The 17753-nt window shown below is 45.2% G+C and overlaps 1 protein-coding gene across 1 annotated transcript in view; it reads right to left on the minus strand.

The window, feature by feature from the left end:
- The window catches only part of dab1a (DAB adaptor protein 1a), a 48163-nt gene extending 30717 nt beyond the window's left edge, over window positions 1-17446 (minus strand). Inside the window, exon 1 of the mRNA XM_061078653.1 lies at window positions 17377-17446. Within this exon, the coding sequence (XP_060934636.1) occupies window positions 17377-17446 (70 nt within the window). The remainder of the gene's footprint in view (window positions 1-17376) is intronic.
- Between the last annotated feature and the right edge of the window lie 307 nt (window positions 17447-17753).

Consider the following 17753-nt stretch of genomic DNA (forward strand, 5'->3'; position numbering starts at 1 on the left):
TCCTCAACTCGGGGAAGAGGATAACAATCAGGCCTAGTGACTCCATTCACTTTCCTAAAGTCTGTACAGAACCGGTCTGAACCATCAGATTTCATAGCCAGCAGACAGGGAGAACTCCAGGGACTACAGCTGGGTTCAGCAATACCGTGGCCCAACATGTAGTCCACCTGCTTCTGCAAGCGTGCACGTTTTTCTGGATTAACTCTGTAGGCATGTTGTTTAATCGGAAACGAATCTCCTACTTCAACATCATGTTGCAGCACCTGGGTCTGAGAGGGCACATCAGAGAACAGTGACATATGTGAACCAATCAAACGGACCACATCCTCACCCTGAGACGGAGGCAGATGCGAAACACAACCATCAAGATTAACCAGCAGTTCAGAGTTCTTCAAACGCCCATGAACAACAGCACTGGACAAGGCAACGACATCACCATCAAAATCCAACTCCTCAGACTCCGGCAAATCGGCACCGGACAGCGCCACAGCCGCCTCACCCTGATCAATCACTTCAGCACCGGACAGCGCCACAGCCGCCTCACCCTGATCAATCACTTCAGCACCGGACAGTGCCACAACAGATTTCAATACAACAGGGGAGGGTGAAACAGACCCTCGCTCCAGATAGGGCTTCAACATGTTGACATGACAAAGCCGACTTCGCCTCCTGCGGTCCGGGGTCGCGACCACATAGTCACGAGCGCCAACCTTCTCCCGGACAACATATGGCCCACTGTAACGTGCCTGTAACGATGAGCCAGGAATGGGCAACAGCACCAACACTTTGTCCCCTGGGCTGAAGCTACGGCTCTGCGCATCTTTGTCGAACCAACGCTTCATCTGGCCCTGGGCAACAACCATGCTCTGTTTAGCCAGCTCACAAGCACGATGAAGTTTTGAACGAAAATCACACACATAGTCCAGCAGATTCTGTGGTTCTGCACTACCAACCCATTTTTCATGTAGCAATTTAAGCGGACCCCGCACCGTATGGGCAAACACAAGCTCAGCAGGACTGAAACCCAGCGACTCCTGTACCACCTCACGCACAGCAAAGAGAAGCAGGTGGACACCCTCATCCCAATCCTTACCATACTCGAGGCAGTAAGTGCGCAGCATAGATTTTAGGGTCTGGTGAAACCGCTCAAGCGCACCCTGACTCTCTGGATGGTACGCGCTGGAATGACAATGAGAAATGTCAAGCTGCTTCACCACCTGTGCAAAAACCTTAGACATAAAATTCGACCCCTGGTCCGTCTGCACCACCCGTGGCAAACCAAACAAGGAAAAAAACTTAGTCAACGCTTTAATGACTGCAGGGGCGGTGATCCTCCGCAGAGGAATAGCCTCAGGAAAACGAGTGTTAACGCACATAATGGTCAGGAGAAACTGATGACCCGCCTTTGTACGGGGAAGAGGCCCTACACAGTCTACGATAACACGTTCGAAAGGCTCCCCTACAACAGGAATCGGATAGAGTGGAAACGGGGGAATGGTTTGATTGGGCTTACCAGAGAGTTGACAGACATGGCAGGTCCTACAGTGCTGACGCACATCGGCTTTAAGACCCGGCCAAAAAAAACAACGCAACACTCTATCATATGTCTTATTTACCCCAAGATGGCCAGCCAGAGGATTATCATGGGCCAGCTTCAAAACTTCTGGTCGAAACAGCTGTGGAACCACAACTTGCTTCACAACCCCCCAATCCTCTTGAAAACCCAAACGTGGTGGCAGCCACGCACGCATCAGCACCCCGTCCTTCAAGAAATACCTGGGAGACCCACCCCCATCATCATCATTCAAACCCACAGCCGCAAAAAGAGAAACCAGCGTGGGATCACGCTGCTGTTCGATAATAAGCTGTTCACGTGACATGGACAATTTAACATCTGAACTGTCCAATATAGAAAGGGGAGATGGCGGGGGAAAAGGAACCGGGCCTGGGGAGGGAAGAGAAACCGGGTCTGGGGAAGGAAGAGAAACCGGGTCTGTGGAGGGAAGGGCTGGTAACACTGACGAACCGTCCCCAGCCATAAAACTGTCACTCAATTCTTCTTCCTCATCACCGGACTCAGGCTGCAGCTGATGTTGCTTTGCTGCCATGGCACGGGTAATGGCGCAGACAGAAAACACCCCTGGGAACTTTCTCACCAACTCATCTGAACACCCAGACCGGGGAACAGCTGTTACTTCAGGATTAAGCAGGACCTTCCCCCCCGCTAAATCGTTCCCCAGGATGAAAGACACCCCCCCGACAGGAAACTCATCACTGACACCGACAATAACAGGCCCCGTAACCAACTCCGAGTCCAGGTGAATGGTGTGCAAAGGAATCCCCACAAACTGCATCCCAAACCCACGGACTAACGCAGCCGAGTCGGTTGAAGATTTCTCAGACAGAGGCAACACTCCACTCAAAATGACCGACTGAGAGGCTGCACTGTCCCTCAGAATAACGACAGGGACTTTCGGGCCTCCCGCAGTCAGCGAGACCGCCCCCTTCATGACGAAAGGCAAAAACACATCATCAAGCTCCGGAGACTGCCCAGGATGAGAGCGTGAGAGAGATGAACTGGGAGCACTAGGAGACTGACTCAATGAGCTTTCGGTTTTTAACAAATTAACAGCTTTAGGAGGCTTGTCCCTTTTGTTCAAAGCAAAACAGTAATTAACTGTATGGCCACGCTTCTTGCAAAAGGAACAAACCCTGTCACTCTCCTTACCCCCTCCACTCTCCCTACCCCCTGGCCTTACACTCGGGCCACTCCACTCTCCACTCACCTTCTGCGTCACAGGGGGCCTGGGCGCAGAGAAGCTGCGACCCAGGGAGGACTGTGGCTTATCATAACTGTCCCTATGAGTCAAAACGTATTCATCAGCAAGTACCGCAGCCCTAGAAATTTCTAGCACGTTACGGTCATTAATGTGTGTCACAATTCGTTCAGGCAAAAAATTCTTAAAGTCTTCCAGCAACATCAACTCACGCAAGCCAGCGAAATCAGAAACCTTCATAGAGCGACACCAACGATCAAATAACACTCCCTTCTCATGACCAAACTCCACGTATGTCTTCTCATACGACTTCTTGAGACGACGGTACCTCTGGCGATATGCCTCGGGCACTAACTCGTAGGCCCTCAGCACCACCTCTTTGACATGATCATAATTCAGGCTCATACCAGACTCCAAAGACGCGTAGGCATCCTGGGCCTTTCCCGTGAACACACATTGTAAAAGCAGCGGCCAAAACTGCCTAGGCCACTCCAGGGTCTCAGCTACACGTTCAAACAGGGTGAAATATTTGTCAACATCTTTATCATTAAAAGACGGAACGAAACGGATGCATCTACCTATATCAAAACCACTGGCGGCAGGAGGGGGAGGAGGTGCATGCTGTAACTCCAGCTCCTTCAGATGCACCTGCCTCTTTGTCTCTTCCTCCAGCTTCCGCACCTCCAGTTCACCCAACAGCTCCTTCTCCCTCAGATCCAGACGGCGCAACTCAATCTGCAGCTCCAATCCCCTGAGACGAGCCGCTTCATCCACATCTGACCGTGACTCCACCCCCTTCATGACCGCTTCACTCAAAAGACCCTCTTTATACAACACAGACAGCAGCTCAGTTTTTATAGCCTGCTTCTTCATCTGCTTAGTCACCGTAACTTTAAGAAAACTGGCCAGAGAAATTAACTGCTCTTTAGTGCAAGAACAGAACTGCTCCATCGTCGGATGAGCAACAAACTCCTCAGCACTAAACGCCATGACGAGACTGGCCACACTGATCAGACCAGGGCGAGAGGAAAAAAAACAAAAAAAAACAGACCGCTCACCAACCTACTCCCTCAAAAATACCACCCAAGAGGGCAAAACACAGCAGCACCAAAAAGAAAACCATGGTGCACAAACGTGCCGGCCGAAAAAACACTGGCAACCACACTAGGAAGTCCAAGCCAACAAACTCTGTCAGGGACGACCAAGTCACACCACAAAATCAACTAGACACGGCCTATCACAATAGACACGGCACTCACAGTTGGAATCAACAGAAACACTGAAGACCCAACATGCGATCCCGGACGAGCCCCCAAATATGTTACGGACCTATAAGAAATGGCTCGTGAGGCCCGGAACACATCAAATAAACGAATCAGAAACAACTGTTGCCACTAAATAATAACAAATGTTTATTGGTTGAAACAAACAAATATTTAGAAAGGCAACAAACCAAAAGGGTTGGAGGTTCCCGGCCAAAACAAACAAAAGAGAGGGGAACACTGAGCCAGCCATCGGCCGTCGAAGTCAGTGTTCACCCCCGAACTAAGTCTGCCTAAATAACCCACTACCTAAATGAAAGAAAAAGGTTATCCGAAAACAGGACTACCGGGAACCCCCGAACCAACTACCAACATAACAAAAGCTCAAAAGGACTTCTGGCATGGGGGAAACCGGAGCCTCGGTCTCCTCACCCGTTCACCTGCATGGAAGAATAGAGAGCGAGAAAGAAATTCACAGCCTCCTTAAGTCAGCTCCAGCTGACGAGGTGATGAGTCTCACCTGAGGACTGGCTGCGTGGAGAGAGAGAGAAAGGTGGAGAGAGGCACAAACACACACACACACATTCTCACACAGAGCCCCACCTCCTGGCCACACGTAACATTCCCTCTCAAAGGTTCTGAAGAATAACTTTTGCCACCCATTTTATATAAATCCCCGGGATTAGAATTTATGTTAAGTTATTACAGTGACAGTGACACAGACAGACAAAGATTTCTGGAATTAGTAGATTGATTAACTCATGCAGTTATCGTATAACATATTAAACTTGTGCTACTTTTTGATGGATATACGTACTAATATGTCCTTACACAAAATGAATGAGCTGCGGAAGAATCCCGGTGATCATCACTGATGCATTCAAGCACATGCTCATCATCCAGGCTGTAGATTGAAGTCAGGTGCAGGGGGTTTGAAGTGTAAGGCAATAAGGTTTACAGTCAGTCTAGTTCATTAATTTTATTAGACATAATAGAATAAAAGTGGAATCGTGGCTTTGGTGTCATTTCTGATTTGTGACAGGAAGTTGTAGACCTGATATGTGTATGCCGCAGAAATTATGTTAGTGGATCAACCGCTGATGCGACTCTAAACAGCAGCTCCTCCGTGTTCACTCATCTGTTTAGTTTCAGCAGACCTGTGGTGTGTGCAGAGGCTGGTATAAAGTGTGGAGCTTGTTTCACTGTGCTCCAGATGAAGCAGCACCCAGAGGCTCTTAACTACAGCTGGGATGGTTCCCAGCAAACACTCAACAGCACATGAGGGAACCCGCCAGTTACTCTCCAATTAATCCTGCTGCTAAACCGCGCTGCCGAATGTTTATTCGTGAATGGGAACGTGTCGGGTTGCTTCTGTGTTTTCTGCACCTACCAGAGACTCGTTCAGATGAGGCACTCACTCATACTCACACTCTCACAGACTCTTTTAAACCCACAAACAGCATGTGCCAACAAAACAACAAGTTTTCCCTTCAGCTCCGTGTTTAATTCTGGCAGATTGATTTGGCACACGAGAGCTTTCACTTGACTTAGGATGCGCACATGCTACAAATGCATAAGCATCGTTGCTGAAGTGAATCGCCGGGTGTCAAATGAGATGATAAAGTACCGTTGCCACTCATCAAATAAATGAGTGCTGGGCCTCTGCTGATGTGCGTTTTTTCTGTCTTATTTGCAACATGACTGCTCTTGTGTTTATGAAAACAAGATCCTTCTCCTGAGCTCTAAGTCTGCCACTAAATTATGCTAAGGTTACACGGAAAAATGAATACTGTGCCTGTAGGTTTTGATAACATTTTTCAGCTTAATCATTAAGACTTATTTGGCATCTACACGAGAAAAAAGCTGTGTGACTCAATGTCTTTAAACAAGGCTTTAGAGTTGAACTTGAATTGAGACTTTGGGCCAATCTGAAGTAGCTTGAGTGCTGTTATTTTCTTCCTCTGGCCTTTGTCTGGATCTCAATTACATTCTGCCCTTTCCCCAGCTCCACCACCCAATGACCTGGATGACGGTCACAGCTGTGTATGCATCAAAGTGTGTGTGTGTGTGTCTGTTGGTGTGTGGAAACATCCACACTCTTTGACAAGGTCGCTTTGGAAAAGCAGACAGAAAATCTTTGACCTAGATGGTGACAGTGGGAGAAGACAGACACCTCTGAGGTATAATACTAAAGGAGACATAAAATGCCTTTTCAGTTTTTCCCTCCTCTAGTTATATGTTTTTTGTGAATGTAAAAGTTTTTACAATGTAACAGCCCACAGTCAGCAGTAAAGGAAGCTCCTCTCAGTAGTCCGGCCAGTGTCATGACGTCATGTGCCTTCATGATGCCCCACATTTGCATAATTTAAGCCTAGCAGCTTGTCTGGCACGAGACGCAATAGCAGAGACTGACATTTCCTACATGCAATGGAAGCTGTTGACCAATCTCAACAGAGTAGGCCAGCTGGCCAACCAAACCTGTGCTGTATCGGGAGAGAGGAGCAAAAGCCAAAAGTATTTCAGACAGAGGCTGAAAAGAGGAGCCTCAGCAATTGACAAAATGAGGAAAGTTAAGCATGTCCTGAACATTACAGCATGTAAAACTTTTCAAGGAATAACACAAATACAAGTTATGAACCAGAATATGCTAAAAATGGTAATAGTGGTCTCACACTGAACTACAGTCCAGTAGACGTTTTGATGAAATAAATATCCAGTATTATGGGGGGTGTTCCAATCTGTATTCAAGAGCGTGGTCTTTCAGTTTGAGAGCAGGAGTTTTAAATTTCACCTTCAGATTTTGTAATGCACTGGCTTGAAACATCATCACAATACCTGGCATCCTATGAGTTGGCAAATTGTGACGAACGAACACAAAATTGGAAAGCAACAGAAAGAATCAAAGAGCACAGGAGCAGATGTTCCTCATTTGCACAAAAGCAGCGTGAACGCAAGAAGAACTGAAGCAGGGTTTTAGTAAGTTCAGAGTTTTGAGTGAGAGCATCACAACAAAATTAATGTTAAAGTCCTGCTCTCAAACTGAAAGACCACAGTCTTGAATAAAGATTGGAAAAAACATACATGTGTTAAATGAAAATAAATTGAAAAATTCGTCTTGAGACCTCTGAGGTGTCATCTGCCTTCAACTGCCTGCTTCAATAGTAAAATCTAGTAAATATGAAGACATTTATAAAATCCTTTTGTCAAGCTTGAAAATAGTGAGTTGTTATTTTCTAACTACATCTCTAATCTCTACCAGACCATTTTTCCTGTATTGTAACAGAGCCGTTGCCGAGGGGCCTGGACGGATGGTGTGCTTGTTATTTTTTCAGTGTGTTAATCTTTGTATTTACCCACAAACCCACTGGTGATCTTCATGCGCACTTAGCGGAATTTGAACTTGAGGGGATGCTTGTGAATGCAAAGTGCAAACAACCCGACTTCTCTGCTCTGTGCCTGTTACTTGTCAGCATTGTTGCATTAACAGTGGCAAAGTTGTTATCACAGCGAGTCCTGGGTTTATTATTTTCACCAGAGCGAGATGTACAGTGTGCTCTGCAGAAAGCACCCAGCTGCTACGAACAGAGTGAAATGTGCTGTTTGTACAATGCTGTGATGGTCAAGAGTTAAGTCTTAATGGAGCTTTGATGAGGTGGACATCGCTGGTCCTGTTTATATGAATCTCATCTAACACACACACATACACAGCACATGTTGGGAAACAGGATGCTTTTATCATCTCCTCGACTCTTTCGGATCATCTCATTTTTCTGTGTTCTCCTTATTTAACAACAATAGCTCAGCTAGCATTAGGCGGTTCTCCTGTCCTCAATCCGGTTGACTCTCCATTATTCTCTCTCTTAGTCCTCTTCAGCATGCCTCTGTCTATCCAGGACTCATTGTGGTAAAGCTCATTTCTCGCCCTGCCTTTAATTACATGGTAATTGGTCTCACTAACAAGGGGAATGTTTAAGTGTGTGTGTGCAACTATGTGTTTTCTGGGCTCTGACAGGACATCAGAGAGTGGGCTGTGTAAACAAGCCACTAGCATCCTGTCATACTACACTCAAGTAGTTCCCCTCATGGACTGTCACTCTCACACACATGCACACACACACACACACACACACACACGCACGCACGCACGCACGCACGCACGCACACACGCACACACACACACGCCTGTATCTTATTAAGGACACTCATTGGTAAAATGCATTCTATAGCCCCTTACCCTAACCTTAATTACCTTAACTAAATGCTTACCCTAACACCCAAACCAAATTGTAACCCAAAAACTGAGTCTTAACCCCCAAACAGTGCATTAAAGGGGGGTCACAAAGTGAGGACCGGCAAAAAAGTCCTCACTTTCCCACAATGTCCTCACTCTGTAGGTTGTAGGCTTAAACTGATCACGAGTGCACATTATAGTGTTCCTTTTCAAACCCTCAAAGACACGTCTGAACGAAAAGTGTCAAACGTATTTGTTTCCTAAATCCTGCCGTCTGTGTGAACAGGAGATAGAACTGGTGTGTGCTGATGTTTGCACCTCCATGCAAATATGTCACAGTCAAACACAAGAGGCCCATCTTTCAAAGCATAAGGAAGCACAGGTAACTCCTCAAAACACAGCGGTCCACCTTTCATGCCAAGGCGAGTTTGCCAGAACAAAGCCTTCATCCATGCTAAAATATGGAGCCACTTGAAGTTGTTGTACCCCCCCTCTATCTCTCTGTGTTTCATCTTGCGTAATGAACCCTCTCCCTTGTTTCACTCAGCTAGGGTCCTGGAAGAGAGGGATGGAAGACTGAAGACATCATACAGCATGGAAATGAAAGGGAAACTCTGCCATCTGCCAGAGTCTCTTTTTGTCTCTAAGGCTCTCTTATCTTCTCACTGTGTACATACCATCATCACTTCCACATCCACAGTCCAACTGAAATCAAATCACTGATTTTTCTCTGTTAGCTGCAGACACGTCTCTGTTTAATAAATTAAATGTCTTGTAGTTTACACTTTTTATGTTATATTTAACACTGTTTGGCCTAAAACTTTTTTTAAAGTTAAATCACAGAAAGGAAACATGGGAGGAGAGGGAGGAATGTGCTCTCTAAAGAAAGAATTCACAGCATCAAGTGGAGGCCACTGCAGTCATATGCTATGGGTCTTAATCAACAGGTGCCCCACAGTTAATATTTGTTATGACAGCACCCAGTATGCCAGAATACTGGTGCATGTCTAGTTGTCTACAAAGGCAGATAATATTTTGCATAAAGCCAATCAAATAATACAATTTAATACTGTATTTGCATACAGCTGCCATAGTCCCACAGTGAAACTGACTGACAGAGAAAGAAACAGCCACAGACACAACTCACATTATTATATTACACCCTTATCTGCATTGCTACATATCGTTGTGCATGACCACCACCTGTGGATCAGTGGGATAGAGTGAAGGGGGAGGGAATGAGACCAACAAAAAGAGGATTTGTTCCAAAAAAGTCACCAAAACTCTTTCAAATGTATTAATAGAGTCTGTCACTAAACAAAAGACCATTTCAATTGTATATAGGTTTGTGTTTGTACTTTCATACATTTCCTGTATATTAGCATTTTGATAAATCTCTGATCCCATGCTGTAACCTTGACCTTTGACAAATTTGAAAAAAATAATAGATAGATAATGCAGGTACTGAATCTACCCCCAACCAACATGCAGAGTTTAATCCAAATTAGATTCAATTATTAGATTGGATTCAAATGGCCTGAGTTATTGCTGTGACAAACTGCTACTGATAACAATACAATCGCCCCCTATTGCGTAGCATGGGCGTCATTACAAGAAAACGATTGAGCTTCAGTTTATCTTTCAAAGACAAATATTGCTTGATTTATTTTGTTCATTATTGCCATCAACAGTTGTAGTGCTGATGTGTCTCAGAAAAACTCTGTGTAGACAGTTCAGTCTGTGTGTTGTGAGGAAACTGAAATAGAAAAACAGCAGCGTGTCAACATCTAACAAATAAGAGCTCCTGCTACAATGCACAGTCCTTCAACCAGCACTGCAGGGTGAGAGTATAGGCCTCTATTACAGCCTGTAGGTGACATTGGGACATTTTGCTTTTGTGCAAATTACAAGCAGAGAGCAAACTGTTGCTATGGAGACTGTAGTTAGTGATGCGGTGGGCAAAGCCACACCAACTAGTGTGGAGGAGAGGACTAAGCTGAACATACTGAGAGGATCACAGAGCTACTGCAGCTGCCACACACATAAGCAAATAAAAGAAAGGCTTTCACGGATATGTATTTTCCTATCTGAGTCAGGCGTTTTGAATGCTAATTCAGTGTGGTCATATTTGAAAGCTTGGATGATGCTTTTTGAACACTAAGGAATAGAGGCAGAGGAGTGTGTCGGATGTGGGTTTGCACCAAGGAATGAGATATGTGGGGATGGGACTGATCACCGTTCGCCTCCCTAAAGGCCAATTTATGCTTCTATGTCTTTTCTATTACGGACAGATAAGACCGCCCTATCCGTCGTGGAACGCCCTCTCCGAGCGCCTCGGAGAGCTTTTCGTACACGTCTGATTTTTCTAACTGTACGTGTTTATGTCGGAGAGCCCACGGACAGCTCTTGGCTGTGATTGGTCCGCGAACGACATAATTTCCCTACGATGTCATTTCCGGATATCACATTTCCGGTCCTCTAACTTCCTGATTCACAATAAACACATACACAACTACGATTCTACGATTAATGTGACGTGTGTGTTAAGCCAGCGGAGTTGTCCGGCTGACGGTGGCTCGTTAGAGCACTAACGGCATGTGTGCGCGGTCACAGACGGTTATAACGAGCTTTCAAAACGGCGCTAGGGGGCTAGACTAGCGAGCTAGCAACCATGCTAACTGCGGTGGTAACGGTGCAAAAACCCGCCGTCACGCCTTTAATTCCACTTCTATCATGACACTGTTTCTATAATACCGCCAGGTTAGAAGCAAACACTGGGTAGTAGTTAGTGTCGGGAGTCCCTGCTGACTGTGTGTGGAAGCTGGGGGGGAGCTAGGTCCGTGTAGCCTCTAGCAGATTCAAGCTGTGGAATCAGCAACACAGTTCGGAAACAAGACCGGGGAACCGCTGCGCTAAGAAACGATAACATCAGCATTTTGACCCGCTGGGTGTCACTTTATTTAGTTCTGTTAGTTGCCATGGTTCAGTGTGTGGGAGGCCTGCTGACAGGGATAAACAAACACACGTGGACTTCTTCTTCCCAATTGGGGTAGGCTTCTCTGAGCTCGTCTTCCGTTGCGCCACCTATGGGTTTGGCGGTGAATTGTTTTCAAACGTACAGTGGACGGAGAGGTAAAAATCAAAAAGACTCTTCGGCCCCCGTTGAGCCCTCTCCGAGAAACGGAGAACGTAGAAGCATACTGGAGCCTTTACCTTATAGTGCGGCAAAAAGTGGATGGATAAATAGGTTGGCACAAAAGTAGCAGAGACTGTTGAAAGGGAAGACAGCAATGATGGATGTCACTAATTTTACAGAAATAAAGTGATGGGAGCGAAGGGCAACAGAGAGCAGAATGGACAGAGAGGAGGCAGTTATCTCTAAATATAGTTTTAATGCTGACTGAAAGGCCCTGTTTGGAAAGTGTGTGTCACTATCTGCTTCTCAGTGTCATTTTTGTCTTCTGCTCCCCAATCCACTATTGGCTTTCACTGACAGCCACAACAACAGACAGCCAATTCAATTCAATCTCTGTCTGATTGGAGGGAACAGATCTGATTACCTCTCATAGACAGCACACACACACACACACACGCACACTACTGTTGTTTGTGCTCTAAGATTCCCCAGGGAAAGATATCAGAGTAAATGGCTGCTGTGATTGTGCCAGATAGACTGGATGTGTGCATAATATCCACACGAAGAAGATAATGTGTTTGCTAATCACACACCAGAGACGAGGAAACACATACCCACACGTATCCACCCATATCAACACACACACCAACCCTCACACACTTTCTCTCTCTCTTTCACACACACACTCACACACAAAGGCTAACAGCTGCACAGCTATAACCCTTAACCACTCTTTTCATGCCACTGGCTGCCAGCTCCACTGTAGAAACACCCTCCCACACATCCTCCGCCAAACCCCATTGATGGAGAGTCGTCATTTTTCAGAGTTGTGATGACAGTTGTCTGAGTGTGTTGACAGCAGCAGAAGTTATTGGAACTTGTAATAATATTTGGTGTCACATCACCAGCGACAGACAGGCATCCGTGAACCGTTGACTTGAACATTTAATGAGGTTGCCCATACAATACTGCAAATAGAAAATAAAAATAAAACTATTTCCATTTGTCTGAGGAAACGATGAATTCTAGACCACAAAAGCTGTTTACGAGTAGGGTTTCAGAAGCGAGGATCATCCAAATGATCTGCATGATCACTGGTTAACTGCCAAATACAAGCTTGCAAATCACAGTCGCACTTTAGCAACATTTTTAGCCTCATATACGCATTCACAACCCTGATATTGTCCATACATACTGTAACAATACAGGCGCAGTGCCAGATCCACAGAGATATGCTAAAGTCAGCACAGTCTATTCACCAAGTGGGATTTCACTATTATGAACTGCTTTTTGTTGAGCTTATGTCAGAATGGAGAGGCTGAACGTCTCACTGCATCATCTGAGATTAAACACTGTAAACAATCAGTTTGTTCTGTTACACAACTGGTCTAAATTAAAACACTATAATATAAATCCACTGTCTCTCGGCCTGAGATATCAGAACAATTCATCTGCCCAGTTTTGACACGTAAACTATACAAACTCTGTAGGGAAGCAACAGCAGAGCATATGTTCATATAGCATGTAATTACATTAAATGCACTCCTTTATATTGGACCGTCAGACTGGTTTTCTTGCACAGCGAAAGCAGAGATGCGATTCTAAGATTCCCCAGAGTCAGGCATCCACGGTTCATCATACTTCATTAGGAAGGTAGGCGTAGAGATGAAAAAGTTTTTAAGTGGAGACAAAACTGTCTGCAGCCGCTGGGCTCTTCACAAATGTCAGATTGGCTCAGTGTTGTAATTTGACATCCACAGTAAAGTGTTTGTACTGGCAGAGTGTCATCTCCATGCTTTATTGATGTTAAAAGATTATCAAACTGTGTTTTTAAAAAAAAATAAATAAAAATAGCACTTATACAAGTTAACAAATGTGCACTCAGGACCTCTTTCTGGAATCAACAGCCTAACAGAAACAAGAGAAAGTCTAAATAGATTGTTCCCAACCTGGGGAGCAGGATCTCTCAAGAGTTTTAATATATGCTCTACTATGGGTTTTTTCCTACATGTATTCAAGAGTGTGGTCTTTCAGTGTGAGAGCAGGATTTATTGATTTCACGCTCAGATTTTCAAAAGCTCTAACTTAAAATCCTGTTTAGATTTCCTGCACCCCAGCTTCAGCGCTTGTCGTCACGCTCACGCTGCATCTGTGTGCATGACAAAGGTCAGCTCTTGGATTTCATTCATCATCACGACACCTAGAATTCTACTGGTTGGGGAATTTGGACAGATTTTAAGAAGCAGATATGTCAGCTGGTGACAAAAGTGACGTGAGCGCGAGGAGAGGAGTTGAAGCTGCGACGCAGGAAATATAAGCACAAGCAGGGTGAATTTCAGTCTGAGTGCAGGGTTTCAAGTGAGAGCATTTCAAAATCAGAACATGAAAGCTGGTCGAAATGGATCAAATCCTGGGTTGAACCACCTACATTAACATTGTTAGCACTGTAATCTAATGGAAAATTATGATTTGTAGCTACATGAGTAGAGGATGGGGATGGAGAAGGAGGGAGGGTGGAGAGAGAGCGAATCAGAGAGGGATAGAGAGGTGAAGAGATGTAATCTTTGTGGCTTTATTGAGGATTAATAGAGACTACTATACTTCAAGAATTGAGCCTGACCAAAGAGGAATGGCTAATTTATTGTCAGAGGAAGCAGGAAGCCGCAGTTATTCAGCTCAGGTCATTTAAATGCTAAAAGTCAAAGGTTATCTCTACCTTGTCATGGTAATTCAATAAAAACCTTGTGGTAGAGAAAAAGGGTGCTCTTAAAAAATGACCTCTGAGCTCACAGACGAATCATAATTGTACGTACAAGAAAAAAGACCTGCCCTCTGCACTGAGACCTGCAGCAACAACATGATGCATGGATCCAGGAACACTACATGTGTGATTAATGTGTGACACACGGCAGTCCCACACCCTTTTTATTACAGTCTTCTTCACAGAGGAGTAAAACAAAGGCCTGAGATTAAACAGCTCTCCTTCACATTGACTCATTAGTCTCTCTTATTCCCTCTCTCTCTCATCGTGATCAGTCTCTCCTCTGCGTCTCATTCATCTGGGCCAAGGTCGTAGGAGTCAAAGCAGTGGGAGGAGGAAGAGGATGAGGAAGAATGAGAGACTATCCTGCTGAGATTCTCACATCAGCAATGACGTTAAGCTATTAGGTGGAATCTTTCTTTCATTCAAATGCAGCAACTCCAAAGAGACCGAAAGCAGGGGGGCTGGAAAGAAACGGAAACGTGTGTATGTGCCGTACAGACATGAAGGTTTCGGGTCAAACACATGAAACACTAAACAAGAGCCTTATCAAAGTTTTCTATTCTCAGGGCACACTCATGGCTTGTGTTTGGTGTATGATTGCATTAGACTTTCATCATCCTGCTGTGTGTGTCAGTGTGTGTGTGTGTGTGTGTGTGTGTGTGTGTGTGTGTGTGTGTGTGTGTGTCTGCGTGTGAAATGACCCAGATCAGAAGAGACATGACTACTGTGCTTGATGAGTCTGTAGTTTTCCAAATTCTACATGCCATTGTTTCTTAAAAAGGAGTTGCAGATAGGTAAGAGGTGTGTGTGTGAGTGTGTGTGAGTGTTCAAGAGAGACAGAAAAGAGAGAGGGATGGAGGGATGGAGAGAGAGAGAGAGAAAGAGGGGGAGTGAAACTAAAAACCCTCAAGTCTGAATGCTGAAGGCAGACCATTCATCTTTCCTCTCATATGCTCTTCTGGGCTTTCATCCCAGTCTGTGTGTGTGTGTGTGTGTGTGTGTGTGTGTGTGTGTGTGTGTGTCTGCATCTACCCAAATATGGAGAGCAGTCTGAATAACGAACATGATCTCCATTGCAGCAGAGACAATACTGTTTCTAAATAGGACATGAGCGGCATTCAAGTCTTCCCTTATACACTGTGTGTGTGTGTGTGTGTGTGTGTGTGTGTGTGTGTGTGTGTGTGTGTGTGTTTGTGTGTGTGTGTGTGAGTGTGTGTGTGTGTGTGCCAGCGCTTGTTTGCAGGGGTCGCACGACACCGTGTGCAATGAGGCATCTGCTGCAGGTGATACTGAGAGCGTGCACACGTGTGTGCATCTTTGTGTGACTGTGTGTATCCATTTACGTGTCACTCCCAACGGCGTCCCGAGTTTTTGCTGCATCAATCAGATGCTTATTCAGTGAATGCTGGGCGTCGCTCTTGTTATTGGGCAGGTGGCACCGAGCAGCTGGGTAATGGCTGCCAGCCTGGCCCCTGGCAACACCTCTGCTCTGAGACCACCCAGACCTGTTCTCATACACCTGCTAGCTAGATGCCTCTGGAGCTTTTCACACCTGGAACTGTTTGCTTCTCACCAACCGCAACATCCCTGCACCTGTTTGGTAGCAGCCCACTGCACCGTAGTACCCCCTTACCCGTTAATTAGCTATGAACAACACCAGCCCTGCATTCTGCCATTGAACCTAAATCCATCATCAACAGCCAATTGAGATAAAATTAATAAAGAGAGGAGGGCAGCTGATGGAGCTGTGTGCGTGAAGAACCATATCCAACCAGGTACAACCTGAGTCAGTAGTGTATTATTGACAGTACTCTCCACAGTGAAACTACATTTTGTTTTTTAATAATTCTATTACCTATACTGACTTGATTGCAGCCTTTCAACTACAATCTGAATAGAATTATGGAACTGAAAATTCTAACAATCTCAGGGGGACAGGTTCATAAACCCTTAGGCAAACCTCGGACTACAACACTTTCAAAGTCCTGAGTCGTTGTAAGTTCACACTACAAGACTGACTGAAGACAGCTGATCATGAAGAGTACGATCTTTCACCAGGAGAAACCCCGGCCCCTATGTCTGGTCTCCAAACTACGTTCAATAGGGAAACCCACGAGAAGTGACACGATGAGTAGAATGATCCTCCTGCTCATCTGTGTAATCCTGTTTACAGAATCACATATCAAGCTTGAGAGGAGGTGAAACAGTTCATTGGATGTCAATGATATTTTTCAGCAGTATTCTGTACAAACCTCTCTGAGCCCAAGAGAAAACTGACCTGATCCTTACCATACAAGCCTTTTGATTTTTGTCTCAAAACCAGACCCGAGCCCAATGCAGTTAATGCACCAGGTGGGTGTTACCCTGTTCCTAACACACATGGTTACGAGTAGTTTTCAGTGTCTACAAATATATTGCAGAGTAAAAAATCAGGGGGCATCTCAACGCTAGATGATCCCTCACCAGCTTTATTTTGTTTTTAAATGCAAACTTTTAAATGCAAACTTTTACTTGAAACAAGAAAATAACATTTATTTTATTAGTATTTCATTTTTAAAGTACCCTCCGGTTCAATGTGAAAACAAACATTGTTGAAATGCTATTGAATTGCACTTTCTTTATTTTACTTGAAAGTTTGTCCTGTAAGTTTTGGACCTCAAACAGATGTTGATACAACAACTACCAGGCTTACCTCATGGCATTCACTGAATCATAATGCATATCCGACATTATGGTGTTTCAGACATTTGCTTTTCCCACTATAAGACAGTCTACTGTGAAAACTTGAGTGATAAAAAGTAATGAAAACATGATACTTTTCTCATTTACTGTTTCAAACTGTACAACTGGTGTTCACTGTGTAGTATTTCATCCTATTTACGGGTGAGGTTGTAGATTGTAACCAACAGATTCCCTCCTCTTCCAATCATGTAAAACACCTACGGTGGCCTTTAGGTACCATAACAATGCAAATGACAATTTCAGGAGCCAGAATTGGTCGTGGGCTGTAGCACAAACATGACAGTGCAACACAGTAGCCTCCCGAGTCCCGACTCTATACTAACTCAATGATTCCTATAGTTTCAGGTGATGAAACAATAATAAAGATGTGAATACTATATTTCCACTTATATGGAGTAAGAACTACACAATGTTCAGACAGCTTCTGAACTGGCCTGCTGGATAAGAGGTAGCTGTGCTCTTACCTTTCCTTTTGGAGTCCCGTCTGACACTGCTGGGCCTGACCGCTGGCTGTAGCTCTGTCTCTGTTGACATCCTCAGGCTCCAACTGGGCTAGACACCGCTCCGCTGGGATCCGTGGGGCTCAGAGGGTCCAGTTCACAGCGTCAGTGCCGGCTGTGTGTGAGTGGGCGCCGGGTGTGTGTGTGGAGGCCCACAGGCTCATGGGAGAGGGATGGGCTTTAGCCCTGACACATCATCCCACACACACCCACAGAGAGCTGGAGAGAGAGAGAGGAAGAGAGGGGTTTGCTTTAGTTAGGTTGTGTTTACTGTTGGCAGGTGAAACCGAGCAGGAGTTCTCAGCAGGCATGAAAATGAGCTGGTTTCTGATCAGCAGCCT

The sequence above is a fragment of the Limanda limanda genome, chromosome 9 (genome assembly GCF_963576545.1).
Source record: "Limanda limanda chromosome 9, fLimLim1.1, whole genome shotgun sequence".
NCBI lineage: Eukaryota > Metazoa > Chordata > Actinopteri > Pleuronectiformes > Pleuronectidae > Limanda > Limanda limanda.